Raw genomic sequence first — 17496 nt, forward strand, 5'->3', positions numbered from 1 at the left:
AAACAAGCCCTTCCGGGAGACCGGTCACAGTCTGTCACATGGCTTAGACTCTGTATAAGCGCTTTAAACAGATAGACTTTCAAATTGTGACAGCCATGCGGTGGCAGTGAAAAAAAGGATTTGCATTGCCATTCACTGGGAGTAATCAGGCAATTAATAACAATGCAATGTGGCGCCATTAGATAGGAGTTTGGGAGATGGCCGGGGAGGGGGAGAGACAGCGTCTGCTGGAATCTCCACAGACATGTTACACGCGTCTCGAGAGGAGCACAGAGTGCGGAGGATGGGTGACTGTGGAGAGGCCCGTCCTCAGCCGAGTAACGACCAGGCGCGATGACACAGACCAGAGCAACCCGGAAACGACGCTGCTCTGCGTGCCCTCGTTCCTGCCCCAGGGACCCGGTGGCTGATTAGATCGGAGCCCGGTGTGCACGTGACCCCAGCACACATCAGATAAGCGTTCAGATACCGGTGGGAGCCATCGGGGGCAGCATTCCCTATATGACCGACTCACTCATCGCCGGCTCGCTCGCCTGTTACACTCCTTATAGACGGGAGATAATTCAGAATCATTAAAGTCCTGGCTGATGGATCCCTTCCCTGCAGGTACGCTAAACGTCCTGTGACATTACAGCAGGGCCTGATGGGAAGGAAGGAGGGGGGGGGGTTGGAGCATTGTGGTCCAGGCAGAAATTAGAATGGAAGCGCACACAAGACTCATTAAATCCAGAACACATCCTGCAAAAGGCGAGGGAGATTAAACGATCTCTGCTCCATTAGGGCCAGGTAGAGCGAAGCTTAGCGATTCATTAAACGGAAGGCTTTAAATCTGCATCCTCCTTTTACCCTCCCGGACGCGCCGACTGCCTCCAACGAGCCGACCAGCTATGTTTGCAAATGAGGCTGGAAAAACAAAGATCATTCGGAAAGAAAGCAGAGAGATACGGCGGGGGAAACGCAGCGGCCGCATAAAGAGCCTTTTGAAAGTAAAATAATTCCTCAGCTTGGTTTTATTACTTACGAAAGACGTCAGCCTTTGGCGACGGAAACCCAAGAGCCATAGACGAAAGAGCAAAGCATACGTCACATCTGGTAAAGACATTACTTTGTTAAAAGAGTGTGGGAGTCGTATATGATACGGTGGCGACACACTGATCCCCTGATCACGGCTGTGAATCAGCCTCTGAAGCCAAACATTCACAGCTGTGAGATCAGCAAACCCGACAAGGGACCGAACACTACTGCCAGTTTAATTATATATGAAATCTTCTCTCTAACTAGATTCTTTTGCATCTAAGTGCTTGGGAATGCCATGTGTTCGGTTCCTTGGGTTGTGCGATGGGCAGCTCACCTGCAGTGCACAGATATGGGCCCGTCCTGCCCAAACTGCTCCTTGGTTTTATGCACCTGCCCAATGAAGTCGATGAAACCCTCCCCAGACTTCGGCACGCCTTGTTCGGGCCAATCTGTGAACTGGAACTGCCGTACTGTCCTGGATTGGCCGTCCTGTTGGCAGAGGGTGGGGAAGGTGTGCCAGTTGTGAGAAAACTCAGGGATCTAAATCCTGCCTCAGCAGACAAAACCCACAGACAGTTTCTCACTGCCTGATGCTCTGGAACAGTGTTTCCCAACCCGGTCCTTGGGGACCCATCGGTGGTTTATATTTTTGCTCCTTCCCAGCTACCTGCCAGACAGTCTACATTTTTGCTCCCTTCCGGGAGCTGGGAGGGAACAAAAGCATGGACTGTTTGCGGGTCCCCGAGGACTGTATTGGGAAACACTGTTCTAGAACATTCTAAGAGGCAAATGTCTCCAGTAATTTGCAGAAGATCTGGCAGCAGGCATCTGGCTCCGGCTTCCTCCTCCTTTTATACCTATTTTAATCTGCCGCTTTTCACTGGAATAACTCTCTGTTAAGGGAAATCAATAGTGCATTCTCCGTGACAATGTCTTATTTTGGAGACGGTGTTAAATGGAATAATCTGGAACCAATCGATGGAACATGCCACTTTCAAGTGGCCCATCGCAGAATCTGACGGATGATGTGGACGGGGAGGCCGCCAAAATACAATATGCTGCAGTCGAGATAAAGTGTGTGTGCGTGCATCATGGGGGGAGGGGGGGGGGCAGATTGGCACATACTGAGGATCGCTTTATTTTTAGCCTCAACACAAGCAAGTCCAATTCATTCCCATTCCTCTCCCCAGCAGAAAAGCGGAAAGCTTAGAACCAGAAGCCGCGGCTCCGGATGCATTAACAGCCGCAGCCATTTCCCCGGCCTCGAGTGGGATGCTATTCCCAATTTTAATTATGACATTTCCACCCATCCTTCCTAAAGAACGACGGCGCATTCGGCGGAGCCTCCAGCCCCCTTCATTACGGTGTAAAACAGGAGGATTTAAAAAAAAAAAAAAAAAAAAAAAACACACGTGAAGAGTAAACATGCTGGAGGATACGTGCTATGTTGCTTTGTCTAATTAAACACATGATTGCCTCTCTCCTGGGGAGCCAGTGGGTGTTGCAGCATACCTGGTGCCCCCCCTCCTTGTTCAAGTCACCTCTGATTAGGGCTCCCTTTCCTTTATCAGGTGGTGCGTCATGTAGGACACAGCCTGATTACCAGACGGCCTGCTTTGATTACTCAGCCGCGATTAGGCCTTGCCAAAGTGAGGCCTGCCAGGGCTGCACATCAGCCTGTCCCCTTTATCTCAGGCAGTTTCATCTTCTTCAGTATCTTTGTAGGACCAATGGCCTGCAATCTCCAGCGTGCTGTAAGAGGGTCACGTCCTGCAGGAGTCGGGCGCGTCGCGGGTGATGCAATGCCGGCCCTTCCATGGAAACGCGGTCGCCCAACACGATCGGCTAGTTTCACATCCGCACAATAAATGCAAATTAGCACTTCAGTGTTCTACGATAATCACCTTCAGCAGCCACGTACAGCCATTCTTATTTAGCGCACATGCTCATCTGGAGGGATTGACAAGCCTTTGTGTGCCTCGCAGCTGGATACGGCGGCCAGTGAGGCAGTAAGTGGATACGGCGGCCAGTGAGGCAGTAAGTGGATACGGCGGCCAGTGAGGCAGTAAGTGGATACGGCGGCCAGTGAGGCAGTAAGTGGATACGGCGGCCAGTGAGGCAGTAAGTGGATACGGCGGCCAGTGAGGCAGTAAGTGGATACGGCGGCCAGTGAGGCAGTAAGTGGATACGGCGGCCAGTGAGGCAGTAAGGCTGAAGGCAGCATCCCTGCTAATATCCGAGGCAGGATTCCTCCGGTCCCCAATCCATTCGGGAATGCAATACTCGGACGGAGGTTTTCGTGTGAAGCTCCACTTACCCTGGCGTCGGTGACCTTAAATTCCCGCAGGATGTACTGAGGCATGTTGTACTCTGCCATGGGATCCACCACGAAGTACTGGTATCTGGCCGATCGCTCAGCGGGCCAGTACTGGTGACACTTTTCCTGTGGTTGCATGCACACACACACACACACACACACACACACCACACACACACACACACATAAGCAAGAATAAATTAATCTAATTCACTGAATCATAATTAGATCTGACCTTTATAGCTGCATGCAGGAAGAGGGTATTAGATATTCTCCCTCCCCCGACCCGGCATTAAGCATTCAGGGTTTAACGCTGACATTTTTTGAGGGGCAGAATGGGACACGGTAAGAGTGAGACAGGGGGGCTCTCAATGCTTATGGCAGGACTCGGGGGTGTCGGGGGTCTCTTACCCTTCCAATCTCCCTCAGCTTCGTCAGCATCACCACAATGGTGGAATTATTCTCCCAAAGCATCCGCCAGAAATCCTCCGTGGTCTCGGCCAGGGGACCTTGTGTGGCGATGTAGGCCTTCTGCTGCCTGTCCGGGGAAAAGCAGAAAAACAACACTGCACAAGTGTACTCAAGGCCCAGCGATGGCCGCCCTGTCACAAACAGCTGTGTGCTTCCTGACCTCACATAAGGCACTTTTGTCAGGAATTAGGAAATTTTTCAGGACCCAGGAATTTCTGTTGCGTTTCCACCGCAGAAACTTGGCCTGACTGTAATTTCTGGGAGGCAGTTCCTGAACCCTACTTTGGGGTATGTACTTTTCGTTCAGCCAGATATTACTGGGGGTGGGGCTTATAGTGATAAACTTGCTGATTGGCTGACCACAAGCACCAGCGCTAACTTGAAGCGCTTTCCCAGCAAAGTTCAAGAACCAAGTTCCTGGTTATGAGCTCCTGAACCATACTAACAATCAAAAAGTGGCCAGTAATTATAAAAGTTCCCATTCGAGGTGACCCAGGAACTCAGAACCAGGAACCAAGTTCCTGAACTTTAAAAAGGGCTGTTGTAATCCCATGAACTTCAAAGAGGTGGCTACTGACTTTCCCTCTGGTCCACTAACCTACCTGTAGCCGTCGATGAAGCTGGCGTTGATGTAGTCAGAGCCCTCGAGCCCCCGGATGGGCTGCAGGCACACGCGGGTTGTCTCGTACGGCATGATGTTGACGAGGCGGTTCTTGAACTTGTTGCATGGGAGGTTGGCACTTATGAATCTAGACGTGTGGGCTTTAGAGTTGGCCAGGCGCTGTGAAGTGGAAAGGATGGGGGGGGGGTCTTGAGTTCATCATGGTCGTGATCAGTAGGTTGCCGGTTTGATTCCAGTGGTCAGCAGTGATTTCACTGTGGGCCCTTGAGCAGGACCCCTAACCCCAATCGCTTAGGAACTCACTGACCCTCGCCTTGGATGAAAGTATCTGTTAAATAACAAGTAAATGACCGGGCTGAGCTCTGACAAAACAGATTTCTACCTTTTATCCTGCTTGGTAACATGAGAAACCTGATTCAGGTTTTAGCAAATTAAAGCTTTGTTTTCGCCCTCATGAGTTTTTTATGCCTTATAGTCATTTCTGTCATAATTCCAGGCTCGTATCATGGAAACGTTTAACAGCACGCTTCAGGCTGTTGACATGACATAACCCTTTCTTTTAATCACTGACAAAACCATTACCTTTCTACAAGCCCATGGCCGAGCTAAGTCAAGCGTGAGAAGATAAATGCTTGTTAACCATTTGGAAATGCTGGGTCACTGAACAACAACGGCACAGCTCCACTGACTCTACTTTATAACCAGAGCTCGCTATCATCAATGCTGTCATTGGAGATGCAGTGACAGCCTGCGCACGGTCCTGAGAGCCCTGACTAAGACCCCAGCCTGCATCCATGGCCTTACACATATGGTAAAATATTCAGCTCTTCCTGAAATTCCTGTTACTTGTCTCCCTTCCCAGGTCAGATGGCACCAGCCGCCTGTTTCTGGGCCAAATTGCAGGCCGCACCTGGAGCTCGCCCAATCACTGGCCGGGATTCTGCCTTTCACAGGAATACCTGGAGATGCATGAAAACTCCCAGCAGATGGATAACTGAGAAGCTTCTGCAGTCGGAACAGGAGGAGCACATAGAACATGGGTGCCGACTTGGTACTCCTGGTACCCGCCGACCAGCTCGGGTGTTTAACCGGGTCGTGGCTTCACAATCAGGATCTGCTACTTGGCTTGATCTAATGTGGATTTCTCAGTACCCTCGGAGACTCAGGGTGCATCTTTTTACGTTTTCGGACTCGTCTGACAGATTAAAACACTGCTCTGGGTACGAAGACACACTCCCTGCCTTAGCAGTGTCTCCCTGTTGTGAGGTGCCATTCGAAAGATGCTGTAATTCTTCCTTTCAAACAACTTTAAGTACCTGCTATTCTGTCCTCATTAAGAACAGCAGTTGTTAAATGGATGTCATATTGCTTTGAATGTAATTAATTCTCCACACTGTTGTCCTTCAGATCACAGTCTCAAAAACCACAAAGATGTTATTCAACCACCATAATTAGGAGCTCATAAGAGCAGCTTTTGCTCTTGTGCTGTGATGCCGCAGTGGTCTTGCTCTGCAGGTTCTCTCCCCCGGTTCCCGTACCTTGAACTCTAGCTCCATGCCGGTGACGTGCTCTCCGATCTCCACCTGCGACAGCTTCTGGATGTAGGAGTAGAGGCTGCGGGCGGGCACCTCGGTGCTCCCGCAGGCCACCGCCTCCAGCAGCGCGTCGTGGATGAAGCTGTACTGATCCTCTGTCTGCACCATGTAGTTGCGCTGCGAGCGCATCAGCGTCACGTGTCCGTAGATGTCCACGGTTTTCTCGTGCTTGATGCGCTCCAGCATGGCGTCGATGACGATGAAGCAGCCCGTGCGGCCCACGCCGGCGCTGCGGAGGGGCAGAGGGTGGAGGTTCTCCTCAGGAGATCTCACAGCAGAACCACGATCGACTGTCACGGAACCGCTCTCCTCAGATTATACCCCGTGCAGAAAGTGGTTCTCAAGCAAACTGTGAACTGCAAGAATAACTACTTATAGAGTGGGATACTCTCCTCTGTTGTCTTCTGGCATTCTTTCTTTCCCTCTCCCCTGTTTCATGCACCATTTTGTATAAACCACATAGTAAGGGATTGCCACATACTCTTGTCAAGTGCCTTGGGGCGACTCGGTTGTGAAAGGCACTATATAAAAACAAACTCAACGGAGCTGCATATTTCACATTCGATTTAGGTGAGAGGATATTCTTGAGGATTCACCTGGAACCTAAGCTTACTGCACAAGACACACTGTCATCCATGCTCTGTGAGCAGTAACAAGGGACAACTTAAGCAAAATGGACTACAGAGCTGATTTCAACACAAGTTAGGTTCTTGTGAATCGTTCTGTGCGAGAATGCTTCTGTGTGTGACAGCACCAGTCGCCATGGAGATGATGGCTGCCCCCCCCTCCCTTAGATGGAGCGACACTATGATCAGGAGCAACAGGGGGGCTGGAGGAACCACGTGCAGGCCGGTATACTATCTGGTGGGTGTGTTGCATCTATAGTTTTAAAAATATACGATTATTGCTAGAGGTATTTTCTGCTGGGAAGACAGGGACTCTGGACGGCCTGCTGACCTGCAGTGGGCAATGATGGGACCAGCATCAGGAGGATTGCAGGTCTTCACCCTCCGTAAGAAGGCCAGGAACGGAGTAGGGTATTCCGGCACCCCATGGTCGGGCCACGCCGTGAACTGGAACTGCCGCACCTCTCGCTTCTCGCTGGAGCCGTTCTGCGGCACACCAGAGCACACATGTGGTCGTCACGACAACGCAGTCAGCACCAAGAGCCCAGCCGCTACCCCGTGACGAATCTGAAAGCCGTGCGTCTCGACGGAAACGGTCATCTACGTTCCCACAGTGACCCGAGGCTATGACGCCCGGAATCCTCAAAATCGATGGTGTGAGGAGGAAGGAGGGGGAGAGGGATAGAAGGATCACGAACGAAGAGGAGAAGAGGGTGTTAAAGTGGCGATTCAAACTGCCTAGAGCGACGGGAGGCGCAGGCATGGAGAGGCACTCTGATAGCAGGAAGCGGGAGGCTGTTACAAATGACTGAGCACATCGAGACTATCGCTCAATCACCATTATCTGGGCCTGGATAAGCGTCACTGACGGGTCAATGTGGACTAAGACTTGCATCTGACACCAATTTCCATTGCAAATGTCCTCCAGTCACGAGCCGGGAGGTGAACGGGATTCTGCACGGCGTCACACGACGTCCCCAATCTAGTTTTCTTTCTTCCTGGAGGCTCTTGAAAGGAGGACTTTGCATTTCAATGTAGTGTTTCTGCTCTCCTGACAAAGGCTTTTATGAATAAATGAATAAATAAACATTGCAATTAAAAGAATCGCGGCCTACTTTCTGTTTTCGCGCCGGACCTTTCCGAGCTGCTGTCTCTTTCTCACCATCCTGAGCGACAGGCTAATTTTTTCATGGACAGATTACCTTAGTGGTCTGAATGCCTTGGTATGGCATGCAGGCACACAGTGGTGTTATTTGGGATGCAGCCACGCATCTTTGGTCACTGCTCTCACACCGTCCACCTCTACCCCCCAGGCTGAACCGCAGAATGATCTGACCATCCAATCGGATGACATCAGAGTGCTGAATGTGCACAGAGGAGAGGGCATGGGGGGGGGGGGGGTGGAGAATGGAGGATGAGAGATGGGATTCGAGGGCCTTGGTGTGAGACGTGAAGGGTGAGGGCTGGAAAGCCCGACACTGGGGGAATCAGGGGAAATGAAGCAGGCCGACAAGGCGGGAATGAGAGAGAGGCGTTAGAACTGTTAGAACGGGCTGCCTCCGTAACGGCTGATTTAGGGGCAAGGAGCTTACTGCCTTCATGCTGCTTAGGGTATCTCTTTAGGGGAGGCAAGACCCTCACCCTCTCACCAGCCCCCTGCTCTCTCTCTGGCATCCCACCCTCCTGTTAGCATCCCGCCCTCCCACTGGTATCTCGCTCTCCTGCCAGTACCGTGCCAGTACCCCGCCAGTACCCTGCCAGTACCCCACCAGTACCCTGCCAGTACCCCACCAGTACCCCGCCAGTACCCTGCCAGTACCCCGCCAGTACCCCGCCTTCTCTCCGGTGCCCTGCCCTCCTGTCGGCGTCCCACCTTACTGCTGGCGCTCCTCTCTTCCCAAGTTTCCCTCGCCTGCTATGTAAGATACACGGTGCTCCGATTAAACGTGCACCCTGCCCTCCCGCTGACAGATGTTATAAACATTACTTATAACTTGATGGATGAGGACGGAATGAGGGGAGAGGTGGAGGAAAAGAGAGGGACGGCCAGTCCTGCCGCCACTCCTCTCATTTACATGGGTGTTCATCTGCTCGCTGTGTTATGCGCTTCGCTGCAGCAATTGAGCGAAAAGAGTGTCCCAGTGCGTCTCCCGCTGATGCTTTTCCTGGTGAAGCATTACTTATTAAGGAGCGCACCTGCTTTTCCGGAACATTCCACACGGTTGGAGTGCCCGTATTTTTGGCTTCAATGAATTGAGGACCCCCTGATTTCCTGCTTCCTTAGAGGTTCCCTCCCCCCACCCCCCAGGGCTGTCTCCCCAGGCGTGACCCTACCTTGTGCAGGGAGAAGGTGCGAACGCAGAAGGTGGCCAACTCTATGGTGTCCAGCAGGGTCACCTGAGTCATGCCGTAGGTCTCTGTTCCACGGCTGGGCCAGTACTGGTCACATTTGACCTTCAGAGAGAACAGGATTAAGGTCAAAGGCCAGCCATCAGATTTTGGGCGACACCACATGTGACAAGTCGGGGGATTCCCCCTTGGCTGCGGTCTGCCTCCCAGGGGCATATTGAGAGAAAGCAGGGGTAATAAGCCTGTTAAGGCGAGTTTCACTTGCCGTGTGTGGCCGTAACCCTCCGCCAAAGGGCAGCGTGATGCGCGGAACTGCTGTCAAAGTCACACAGCAGGATGGGTGGGGTGACAAAGACATGGGACGCCCCCCCCCCCCCCCCCCTACTTAACACCAGCTCCAGCCAGATCCCCAGCATCACAGCACCTGAGAGAAATCGCCCTCGGACACAGACTGGGATGTGGCTGACTGGAGGGTCATGGCTTTTCCGGTAAAAGACGCACTTATCACCAAACTCACTGTGTGGCTTTGAGACCAGCGGCTGCTGCTCACGTTTCAGCTGAATTTATAAAAGCTTTTGTTTAAATTAATTTCTCCTTTTTTTCCAACTAGTAAGAATTCAACTGACAAAATGAATTTGTGCTGATTTAACCTCAATGATTACATAGGAACCGGGGGACGTGTCCTCCCCAATATTTAATTTGGCTTCAGTCATTACCCCCAATAAATAGACCTTTGTATTTAAATTATTACGTTGTGCCCCCCACATCAAACTCTAACCCTTGTTTTTAATTAAAATTAGATTTTATTCAACATTAAAACTCAGTCTTTTGCCTTGTCATGCATATAAAAAGCCAGATATCGTAGCTGATTGGTCAGCTCCAGACTCCTCTTACACTATCAATCAAAAGTTTTTGAACACACTGAGATTTTCCAAATTTCATGTTACTCACGTAACATTTACTAAAAATACACTCAATATTCTTTGCTAACAAATACATTTACAGTATGTTCACCATTTGAGTACCTTCATTAGCAAGAAAATGTTACATCTTTGATTCATCAAAGTAACCTCCTAGCAGTTATAACAGCAGAGATTCTTTCTACAAGAGACGTTAAAAACTGCTCTGTTTTGTGCGATGAAAGTTAACTAGTGCATTTAAAGTCAACGGACACCCGCGACTTCTCCTCCGGCGTCCCGTGACCACGCTGGTGTTCCCGCCACAGAAGCTCTTACCCGCGACTTCTCCTCCAGCCGTGTCATCATGACCACGGTGGCGGCCCGCTGCTCCCACACCATCCTCCAGAAGTCGCCAAAGGTCTCGGGCAGGGGGCCCTGCGTGGCGATGTAGGCATTCTGCTTTCGGTAGCCGTCGATGTAGTTGGCATTGATGTAGTCACTCCCCGTTATGCCTGGATGAGGGTTAGAAATAAGAGCAGACAGGTTCACGGTCCAGGCCATGAAATACTCTCCCGGGGAATTTGGAGGCCTAAAAACAGGAAAAAATGTAAAAAAAAAAACAAAAGAGGAAAGGCCACAGTGGATCTTTGTGATGAGCCCCCACCTTCTGGGGCCTGTGCCACTGAAATCCATCACTTAAATAATCCCTCAAAAAAAAAAAATCCAGGGCATTTCATTGGCTCTCTCCAGCGGGTGCCGGCAGCGAGGACGCACCTGATTTAGGGCTGAGTACAAACTGTGCTACAAGATGGAATTACGGGGAACTGAAACGTAAATCAGGCCCCAGAATTGGCAGCAGTCTCCTTTCAGCCAATTCCTCTCCTGCTGGATGGCGGCCTGTCGGACTCTGGCTGTACTAAATCTCCCCCTAAACAGCCCCCTCTGCCAGCCGCCGAAAAAGGAAGACGGGGCAAAAGCGTTAGGGTGCTGCGGTTCGGCATGGGGGTGCGATGTGCTGCGTCTTGGTGCGGCATTTCTGGCACGGACAGACCGCAGCGTTTTGGTGGAATTGGCATGTGAAAGCATGCTTCCTGCTGCCAAAGAGAGAGAGGAACGCGCGCGCAGGCCAGTGCCAACCTCCAGGGGAAATGCTTCACCTGAGCAAAAAACAAAGAGGCATTCAAGAGAGCTTATCAATAGGCCCAGAATTAAAAAACAGTGAAAATTAGCACTCAGGGGGGGAAAATGGCTTTAACACAGTCCACGGACTGCTGTTTTGTTCTTTAGTCATAGTTTAATGAACAGGGGACAGTGCTGCGTATGGATTATTCCACCACCGTGACTAATGGCAGAAATCACTGCACTGTAAAATTAAAATTTCAGACTTAATTAATTTACCATGCAAATTTCGCGATCATTTCATCTTGTTTGTTATTGCTGATATGTTCAGTCAAGCCACTGCAAATGGTCGCCATAAACTCAAAATAACTCAGATAAAATTAAATCCATGCATTCATCCATTTTCCATAGCCGCCTGTCCTACGCAGGGCTGTGGCGGTCCGGAGCCGATCCCGGACACGAGGAGCAAGGCGGGGAACAAGCCAGGACAGGGCGCCCCGTATCGCAAATAAAATACTTTAGATCATGGGCTCTCAAACTTTTTGATCAACGTTCGGCATCAGATTTTTGTCCAAAGTCCGGAACAATTTCCAATAACAAAGCAGCATTTCACGAACTTCAATAAATTTACAATTTGTTTGATACAGACATCGTTATATAACAAAAATTAGGAATTTTTTAATGCTCGGCAATCGTTTCGACTCTCTGTCATGGGGGCTGGGGGGGGGGTTATGATGAGCAATATTCGTGTGAAGTTTGGTGATTCTGCATTGTATTAAGCCTTTTTAACCATGTTAACCATATTGATTCATAAGCTGCATTATTGACTGGGCCCAGATTAACTTGTGGTTCGGTCTGCATCTGGGCTGCTGGACACAGGAATTCGGAAAGGAAAAGGGCACCTAGTTTCTAGTTAAGGAGAACTACTAAGGCAGCGCATTTTAAACAGTGATCATGCAAGGCCACAGCACAGCCAGGAGGAAGTGAATGTGCAGGTCTGACCTTCGATGGGCGAGAGGATGACGCGGGAGTGGTCGTAGGCGATGACGTTGGCGTAGCGGTTCTTCGGTTTGTTCACCTCCAGGTTGGAGTGCTCCCAGGTGAACTGCTGGCCAGGATCGATGGACTGCGAGGGCAGGGGAGGCAGAGTCAACGGGCAGGGACAAAAACAGCCAAATATCTCTCTGTCTGCTCAGTGTTTGCTGTAATTAAGATCTAGTCACCGTTTCAAATATTCAAGTCCAACTGCACATTGGCTCATCTGGACTGCTAAAATGGCCATTAAATGGGGGGGGGGGATTCTATAGTGATAAATGCAGCAGCTCTTCCCTGGGGGAGGAGGTGAAATAAGCCAGCCGACCAGTGCTAGCATGACTAATGTGGCCGTGCCCCGAGTATAAGAATTGTGAATAAATATTCCATTTGCTCATTGGTGTAATTTAGTATTCCATTATGATCCGGAGCTGGCTCTCTGCCGGCGTCGCTCCCTGGGACCCGGCTTGAAGGATTCTTTCGTTTAGGGTCCAGCGGCATGTTCAGGAAGGGCTGCTCAATGAACCACAACACGCCATCTCCTGTATGAACAGTTTATCCAATGTCATTCATCTAAAATAATAGTGCACGGATTCCCCTTCCATCACCAGAACACCCCCCCCCCAGCTCTCTGCACTCATCTCTCCAATATTCTCTGTACCATCCCCCCCCCCCCCCCGCCCGGTATGCGGAGCAGAGGGACCGACCTGCCCGTAAACAGTTGCCGTTCCTGAAACCGGCTCAGGCAGACGGCGAAGGGTGGGTTACATAACGAGCCCCCACCCCCTCCCCCAGCGAGGAGTGGATAATCACAGACACTCAGGCACATCGTCCTCTGTTCTAAGAAATGCGGCGTTCCGGAACCCGCTGCCGCCAGCCCCCCCGTCCGCCCTGAAGTCTCTGTGCGTCTTTGCTACTTGGCTCCGGCCGCGTCTGGCGGGGAGGACCGGCCGACGAGAGCCGACTCACGGCGCATCCAAACTGGTCCTTCGGGCCAATTAATGAGTGGCCGGTTCCTGTGCCTTCACAAGGCGCTTCCCCTACGCGGCGCGCCGCCATAATCGTGTGTATTTTTCAACAACGTCCATTTATTAACTTCTTACCCAGAAGAAGCTCCTTCTTCCGCTAGGATGCGGCTCTCAAGTCCAAACTAATCAGGCCGCTAATCTCCCCCTCGTGTGGCGCCTGTGTGTGTGTTTAATCAAACTGATTTAGGGCCAGGAGGGAAAGGATTTTGTGGTATGTAAATGAGGGCTGATTCAGCAGGCAGCAGCGCTAATCAGCAGCCGCTCGGCTTATAACCGCAGCAGTTAAGGTGCAGGGAAATTCACGAGATGCCGACGCACAGAGGGGCAAAGCTGCTACCACCCTGCTAACCCTGCTAACCCTGCAGCATTCCGCGCCTCACGGGCCCGACCTGAGGGAACCTGCCAGATGATCACTTCTCTGCACGGACTGGGACGGCATGCAAGCGGCGGCTATTTGTGGATCCGGGGATTTCCTGCTCCAGTGAGACACCCCCCCCCCCCCCCCCTGGGTGTTTTTCCTGACTCCTGCCGCCCCCCTCACCTCGTACTCCTGAGACAGCTTCAGGTTGTCGTTAGCCTTCAGCAGCTCTGTGTGCTCCGCCAGCTCGGTGATGGCGATTGGTGGGTGGCTCATCATGCCTGCCAATCAGGCGGACGGAGCCACGGCCAATGGGGAGCAGGGTGACAAAGAGAGAAGAGCAGGGGAGGCTTTGAAATATGTGGGACTGGTGGATTTGGTGGTGGTGGGCATGGGGGGGGGACACAGAGAAAGCCCGTAGGAGCACAGTGATACACACACAGTCTGCACGGCTTTGATGGATGGTGCTGGGAGATGATCCATGATCAGGCCAGGACTCAGGAGTCTCACTCACCGCACCCACTGCTCCCCGGCACTGCCGTGCGCACGGCACACGGTGTACAAATCCAGGGGAAATAAAGGAGGGGGGTCGGAGGGGAGAACAGCCCCCAGACCAATTACCGGGCAACTCTGGAGAGACGTGACTTTTAATGGCCATTCAGCAATGACACAGCCTCAAGAATTCTTTTTGACTTCCTAATAATAAAAAGGAAAATTACAAAAACTATACTTCATAGTGCCAGGACAGGAGAAATAATACTCCTTCTTGTCATTAAATGAAAAATAAATCTTTCCCCTCTACAGAAAGCCGGCAACAAGCCTAATGACTGTAGCAACAGTACAGAATACTTCCACATTTATGTGGAGAGAGATCTAGTACACATTTAATCATACAGGAAATAAAAATGTAGTTGAACTGCTATTTTTCACAGATTCACTGACTAATCACTGACTAGTAATCCCTGTCTTTTTGCGGAACACTTAAAACTTAAGAACTATCTCCAGACAATGTTCCAGACCTCTCACCAACACGGCTGAAATCCTCAATCAACTACAGCTCAATCAGAAGTGATGCTACTGATGGCACTGTGAGCTCAATCAGAAGTGATGCTACTGATGGCACTGTGAGCTCAATCAGAAGTGATGCCACTGTGAGCTCAGTCTGAAGTGATGCCACTGATGGCACTGTGAGCTCAGTCATAAGTGATGCCACTGATGGCACTGTGAGCTCAGTCAGAAGTGATGCCACTGATGGCACTGTGAGCTCAGTCAGAAGTGATGCCACTGATGGCACTGTGAGCTCAGTCAGAAGTGATGCCACTGATGGCACTGTGAGCTCAGTCAGAAGTGATGGCACTGTGAGCTCAGTCAGAAGTGATGCCAATGATGGCACTGTAAGCTTTCAGCATCTCTCTGCCTCATCCTGCATCTGACGTCGCACCCTGTGGCAGAGTGGTGAGTTCAGTGGGGCTTTGCGAGGCCTGGCCTGGGGTTGGGGGGGGGGTGGGGGCACATGGCGGTGGGCGGAGCTGCGAGGAGAAGCATGACATCACTGGGGATGCACACGCCATCTACTCGCTCGCTTTAATCTCCAACTGAACAGTGGGAGGGCACTGGAACACTGGAATGGACATCTCTCCCCACTCCCCTTGCGTGGCTCAAATAGACATTTCAGGAGGCCATTCCTGACATCCATCTTGTAAAGGGAACCAAACCTTTGTGGGACTGTCACTACAAGATTTCAGTCACCTGTGTTTAGAGTATTAAACTATTAAAGAAATGAAGAACTTTAGGACGTCTGCCAAACCTGCACCCTTACCAGTTACAGTTAGGGGCCGTCTCATGCATTTGCATAAATTAAAAACAAATGGCTGATTACCTTTAGTTGTCTGCATTGACACTGACAAAGCCCCTCGCAGGAGCTGGACGTATATGGCTTGTTTTTAGTTAGTTTTCAATTTCAGGTATTTTGCGACTCCTGTAGTGACAGAGACCACTGCACTTAAATGTCCTTACTACTGTGGGATGTTTCTCCTTAAAGATTTCGTATTTTCATGCACTCATTTCCACAATCAAATTTTCAAAACTTCACTATATGTAATTAAGCATGCTAAACGAGTATAATTAAATTAGCTACGTCCAATTTCCCCTTCAGTCAATGTCCTCATTGTCTAAATGTCATCTGGATCTTATTACATTTTGCTAAATCAATGACTCGGGCCTTTAGTTCCTCTTTATCAAAGGAATTCTAATAAATAAAGATAATTGTCAAATTAGAGGTGCAATGTTACTTAAACCCTAAAACAGGAGGGAAGATGACAGGAAATGTCATTTTAAAGAAACGGCTGAATTGAGGAGCAGTGATCAGGCCAGTTTACATAGACGGCACCTGAATCCAGACACTGTGTTGTGAGCAGGAGCACAATAATGAGAAGTTGAAAAGGTAAAGCACCAATATTCACACTTTTACCATACATATCACGAATAAACACATTTCTCCATCACTGGTATTTAAGAATGGAATACCCCTGGAATAACCCTTTACAGACCTGACCTGCCATAAGAGGGAAACCTGATTCATTTCTACTGTACATTTCTGTGGGACAGATCAGCTGACAGACCGAGATCTGTCCTGCTATGAGAGGCCACCCAGATCTATTTGTCATCCACGCTTCCGTGAGCGAAGATCCGATGAACGCAGAGCTCCGGAGTCCTGCCATAATCGGGTCACGGCCACTAATTACACCTTGTTAAGTTCCTATTTACATGTGACACTTTGCTTATGAGGTCCAGTCAAAGCTTTATCGTCTGAGATGTAGGTGTGCTGCTCCTTGTCTGCTGTCTTGCTTGGTCTCCCCGCAGCCCGCCTGCTGTGGTGTTTACCATGTCTGTCCTTGGCTCGGATATCTACCCGGCCTTCCAGGTCCCGTTCCCTGCCCGTCTGACGTTGACTCCTGCCAGCCCTTCCTGTTTCTATTGTGTGGCTGCGCTCTCTAGCTAGCCGTCCGCTGGTGGTAGGCTGGTGCTCAGGCGAAAGCGACAGCCCACTGCTATAATCGGAACGCGGCATGGTCAGGGAGCAGATGGTGCAATCCAAATGACCAAACCATGTTACGTAACCTAAACAACTCTGCTCAGATTTCTGAAAAATAAGGATCATTATCTCTCTCTCATTAATGCAGGCGGTATCACCAAGGGAATGTTCCCCACTCTGAATAGACTAGCTCAGCATTCATACTTGTGTGGTCTGTCCTCTCCTTGATGGAATTAGGACCACTTAAGTAACCTGCTGTTTGCCATATATTTATGTTTTGGTAGCACTTTACTTGATGGGACACAAAAAAACATAGTTATGTGATCATGTGATTACTTATGTATTAATTAAACACAAACTAAGTCTTAGTTACATACATGTCTCATGTTAATTTACCATTAATGAATTGTGATGTTATATCTCAAGCAGTTACTGTATTTAATATTCTGCAAACATTTGTGAACTACTGAAGGAACAAGTCATGAATAACACAAGCGAAATACTGATCTCGTTTGTTCATCATTAATGAATCGTAACGCATCTTTTATCTCAAGTAGCTACTATATTTGTTCACGATTTGTCCCTCAGTAGTAACCGGGTTACTACTAAGTATTTGTGCCCCATCAAGCAGTGTTTCCAATGTGCACTTAAATGAAATAAGAAAAAATGTTGTGGATTGTGATAACAGAAAGGGCCTAAAAATTAGCATGTAACTAATGGATGCAAGATGCAAATACATATAATATATATGTATGTATGTATGAGAATGTGTTTGAGTGTAAGAAATATAGCAATTAAATCCCCATGCTTTGGACAAGAAACATGCCACATCTTGATTCTGAAATCTGCAATCTATGAACTTATGCTGATTTGCATTTAGCAGTGTGGCATGAGAGTAGTGTGTGAGAAGGAACTCCACTGACAGGTTCCTATGAGGAACAGTGAGGAAAGGCATCAACAGGCAGCCGATCATCAAGGCTGCGGGCTCCCGTCTGGCTTCGTCTGTCCCTCCCTGGGTCTCCTCCGCTC

General features: G+C 49.8%; 1 protein-coding gene across 8 annotated transcripts in view; it reads right to left on the minus strand.

Moving 5' to 3' along the window:
- ptprsa (protein tyrosine phosphatase receptor type Sa) overlaps window positions 1–17496 on the minus strand; it is a 165375-nt gene that overhangs the window by 5212 nt on the left and 142667 nt on the right. For all 8 annotated transcript variants that reach the window (XM_023843591.2, XM_023843588.2, XM_023843589.2 and 5 more), the window contains 10 exons: window positions 13617–13714; window positions 12018–12141; window positions 10233–10408; window positions 8983–9102; window positions 6980–7134; window positions 5966–6251; window positions 4408–4586; window positions 3746–3872; window positions 3335–3460; window positions 1352–1506 (listed from right to left, as the gene is read on the minus strand). In XM_023843591.2, the coding sequence (XP_023699359.1) occupies window positions 1352–1506; window positions 3335–3460; window positions 3746–3872; window positions 4408–4586; window positions 5966–6251; window positions 6980–7134; window positions 8983–9102; window positions 10233–10408; window positions 12018–12141; window positions 13617–13714 (1546 nt within the window). The remainder of the gene's footprint in view (window positions 1–1351; window positions 1507–3334; window positions 3461–3745; window positions 3873–4407; window positions 4587–5965; window positions 6252–6979; window positions 7135–8982; window positions 9103–10232; window positions 10409–12017; window positions 12142–13616; window positions 13715–17496) is intronic.

Source organism: Paramormyrops kingsleyae, chromosome 15 (assembly GCF_048594095.1).
Source record: "Paramormyrops kingsleyae isolate MSU_618 chromosome 15, PKINGS_0.4, whole genome shotgun sequence".
Lineage (NCBI taxonomy): Eukaryota > Metazoa > Chordata > Actinopteri > Osteoglossiformes > Mormyridae > Paramormyrops > Paramormyrops kingsleyae.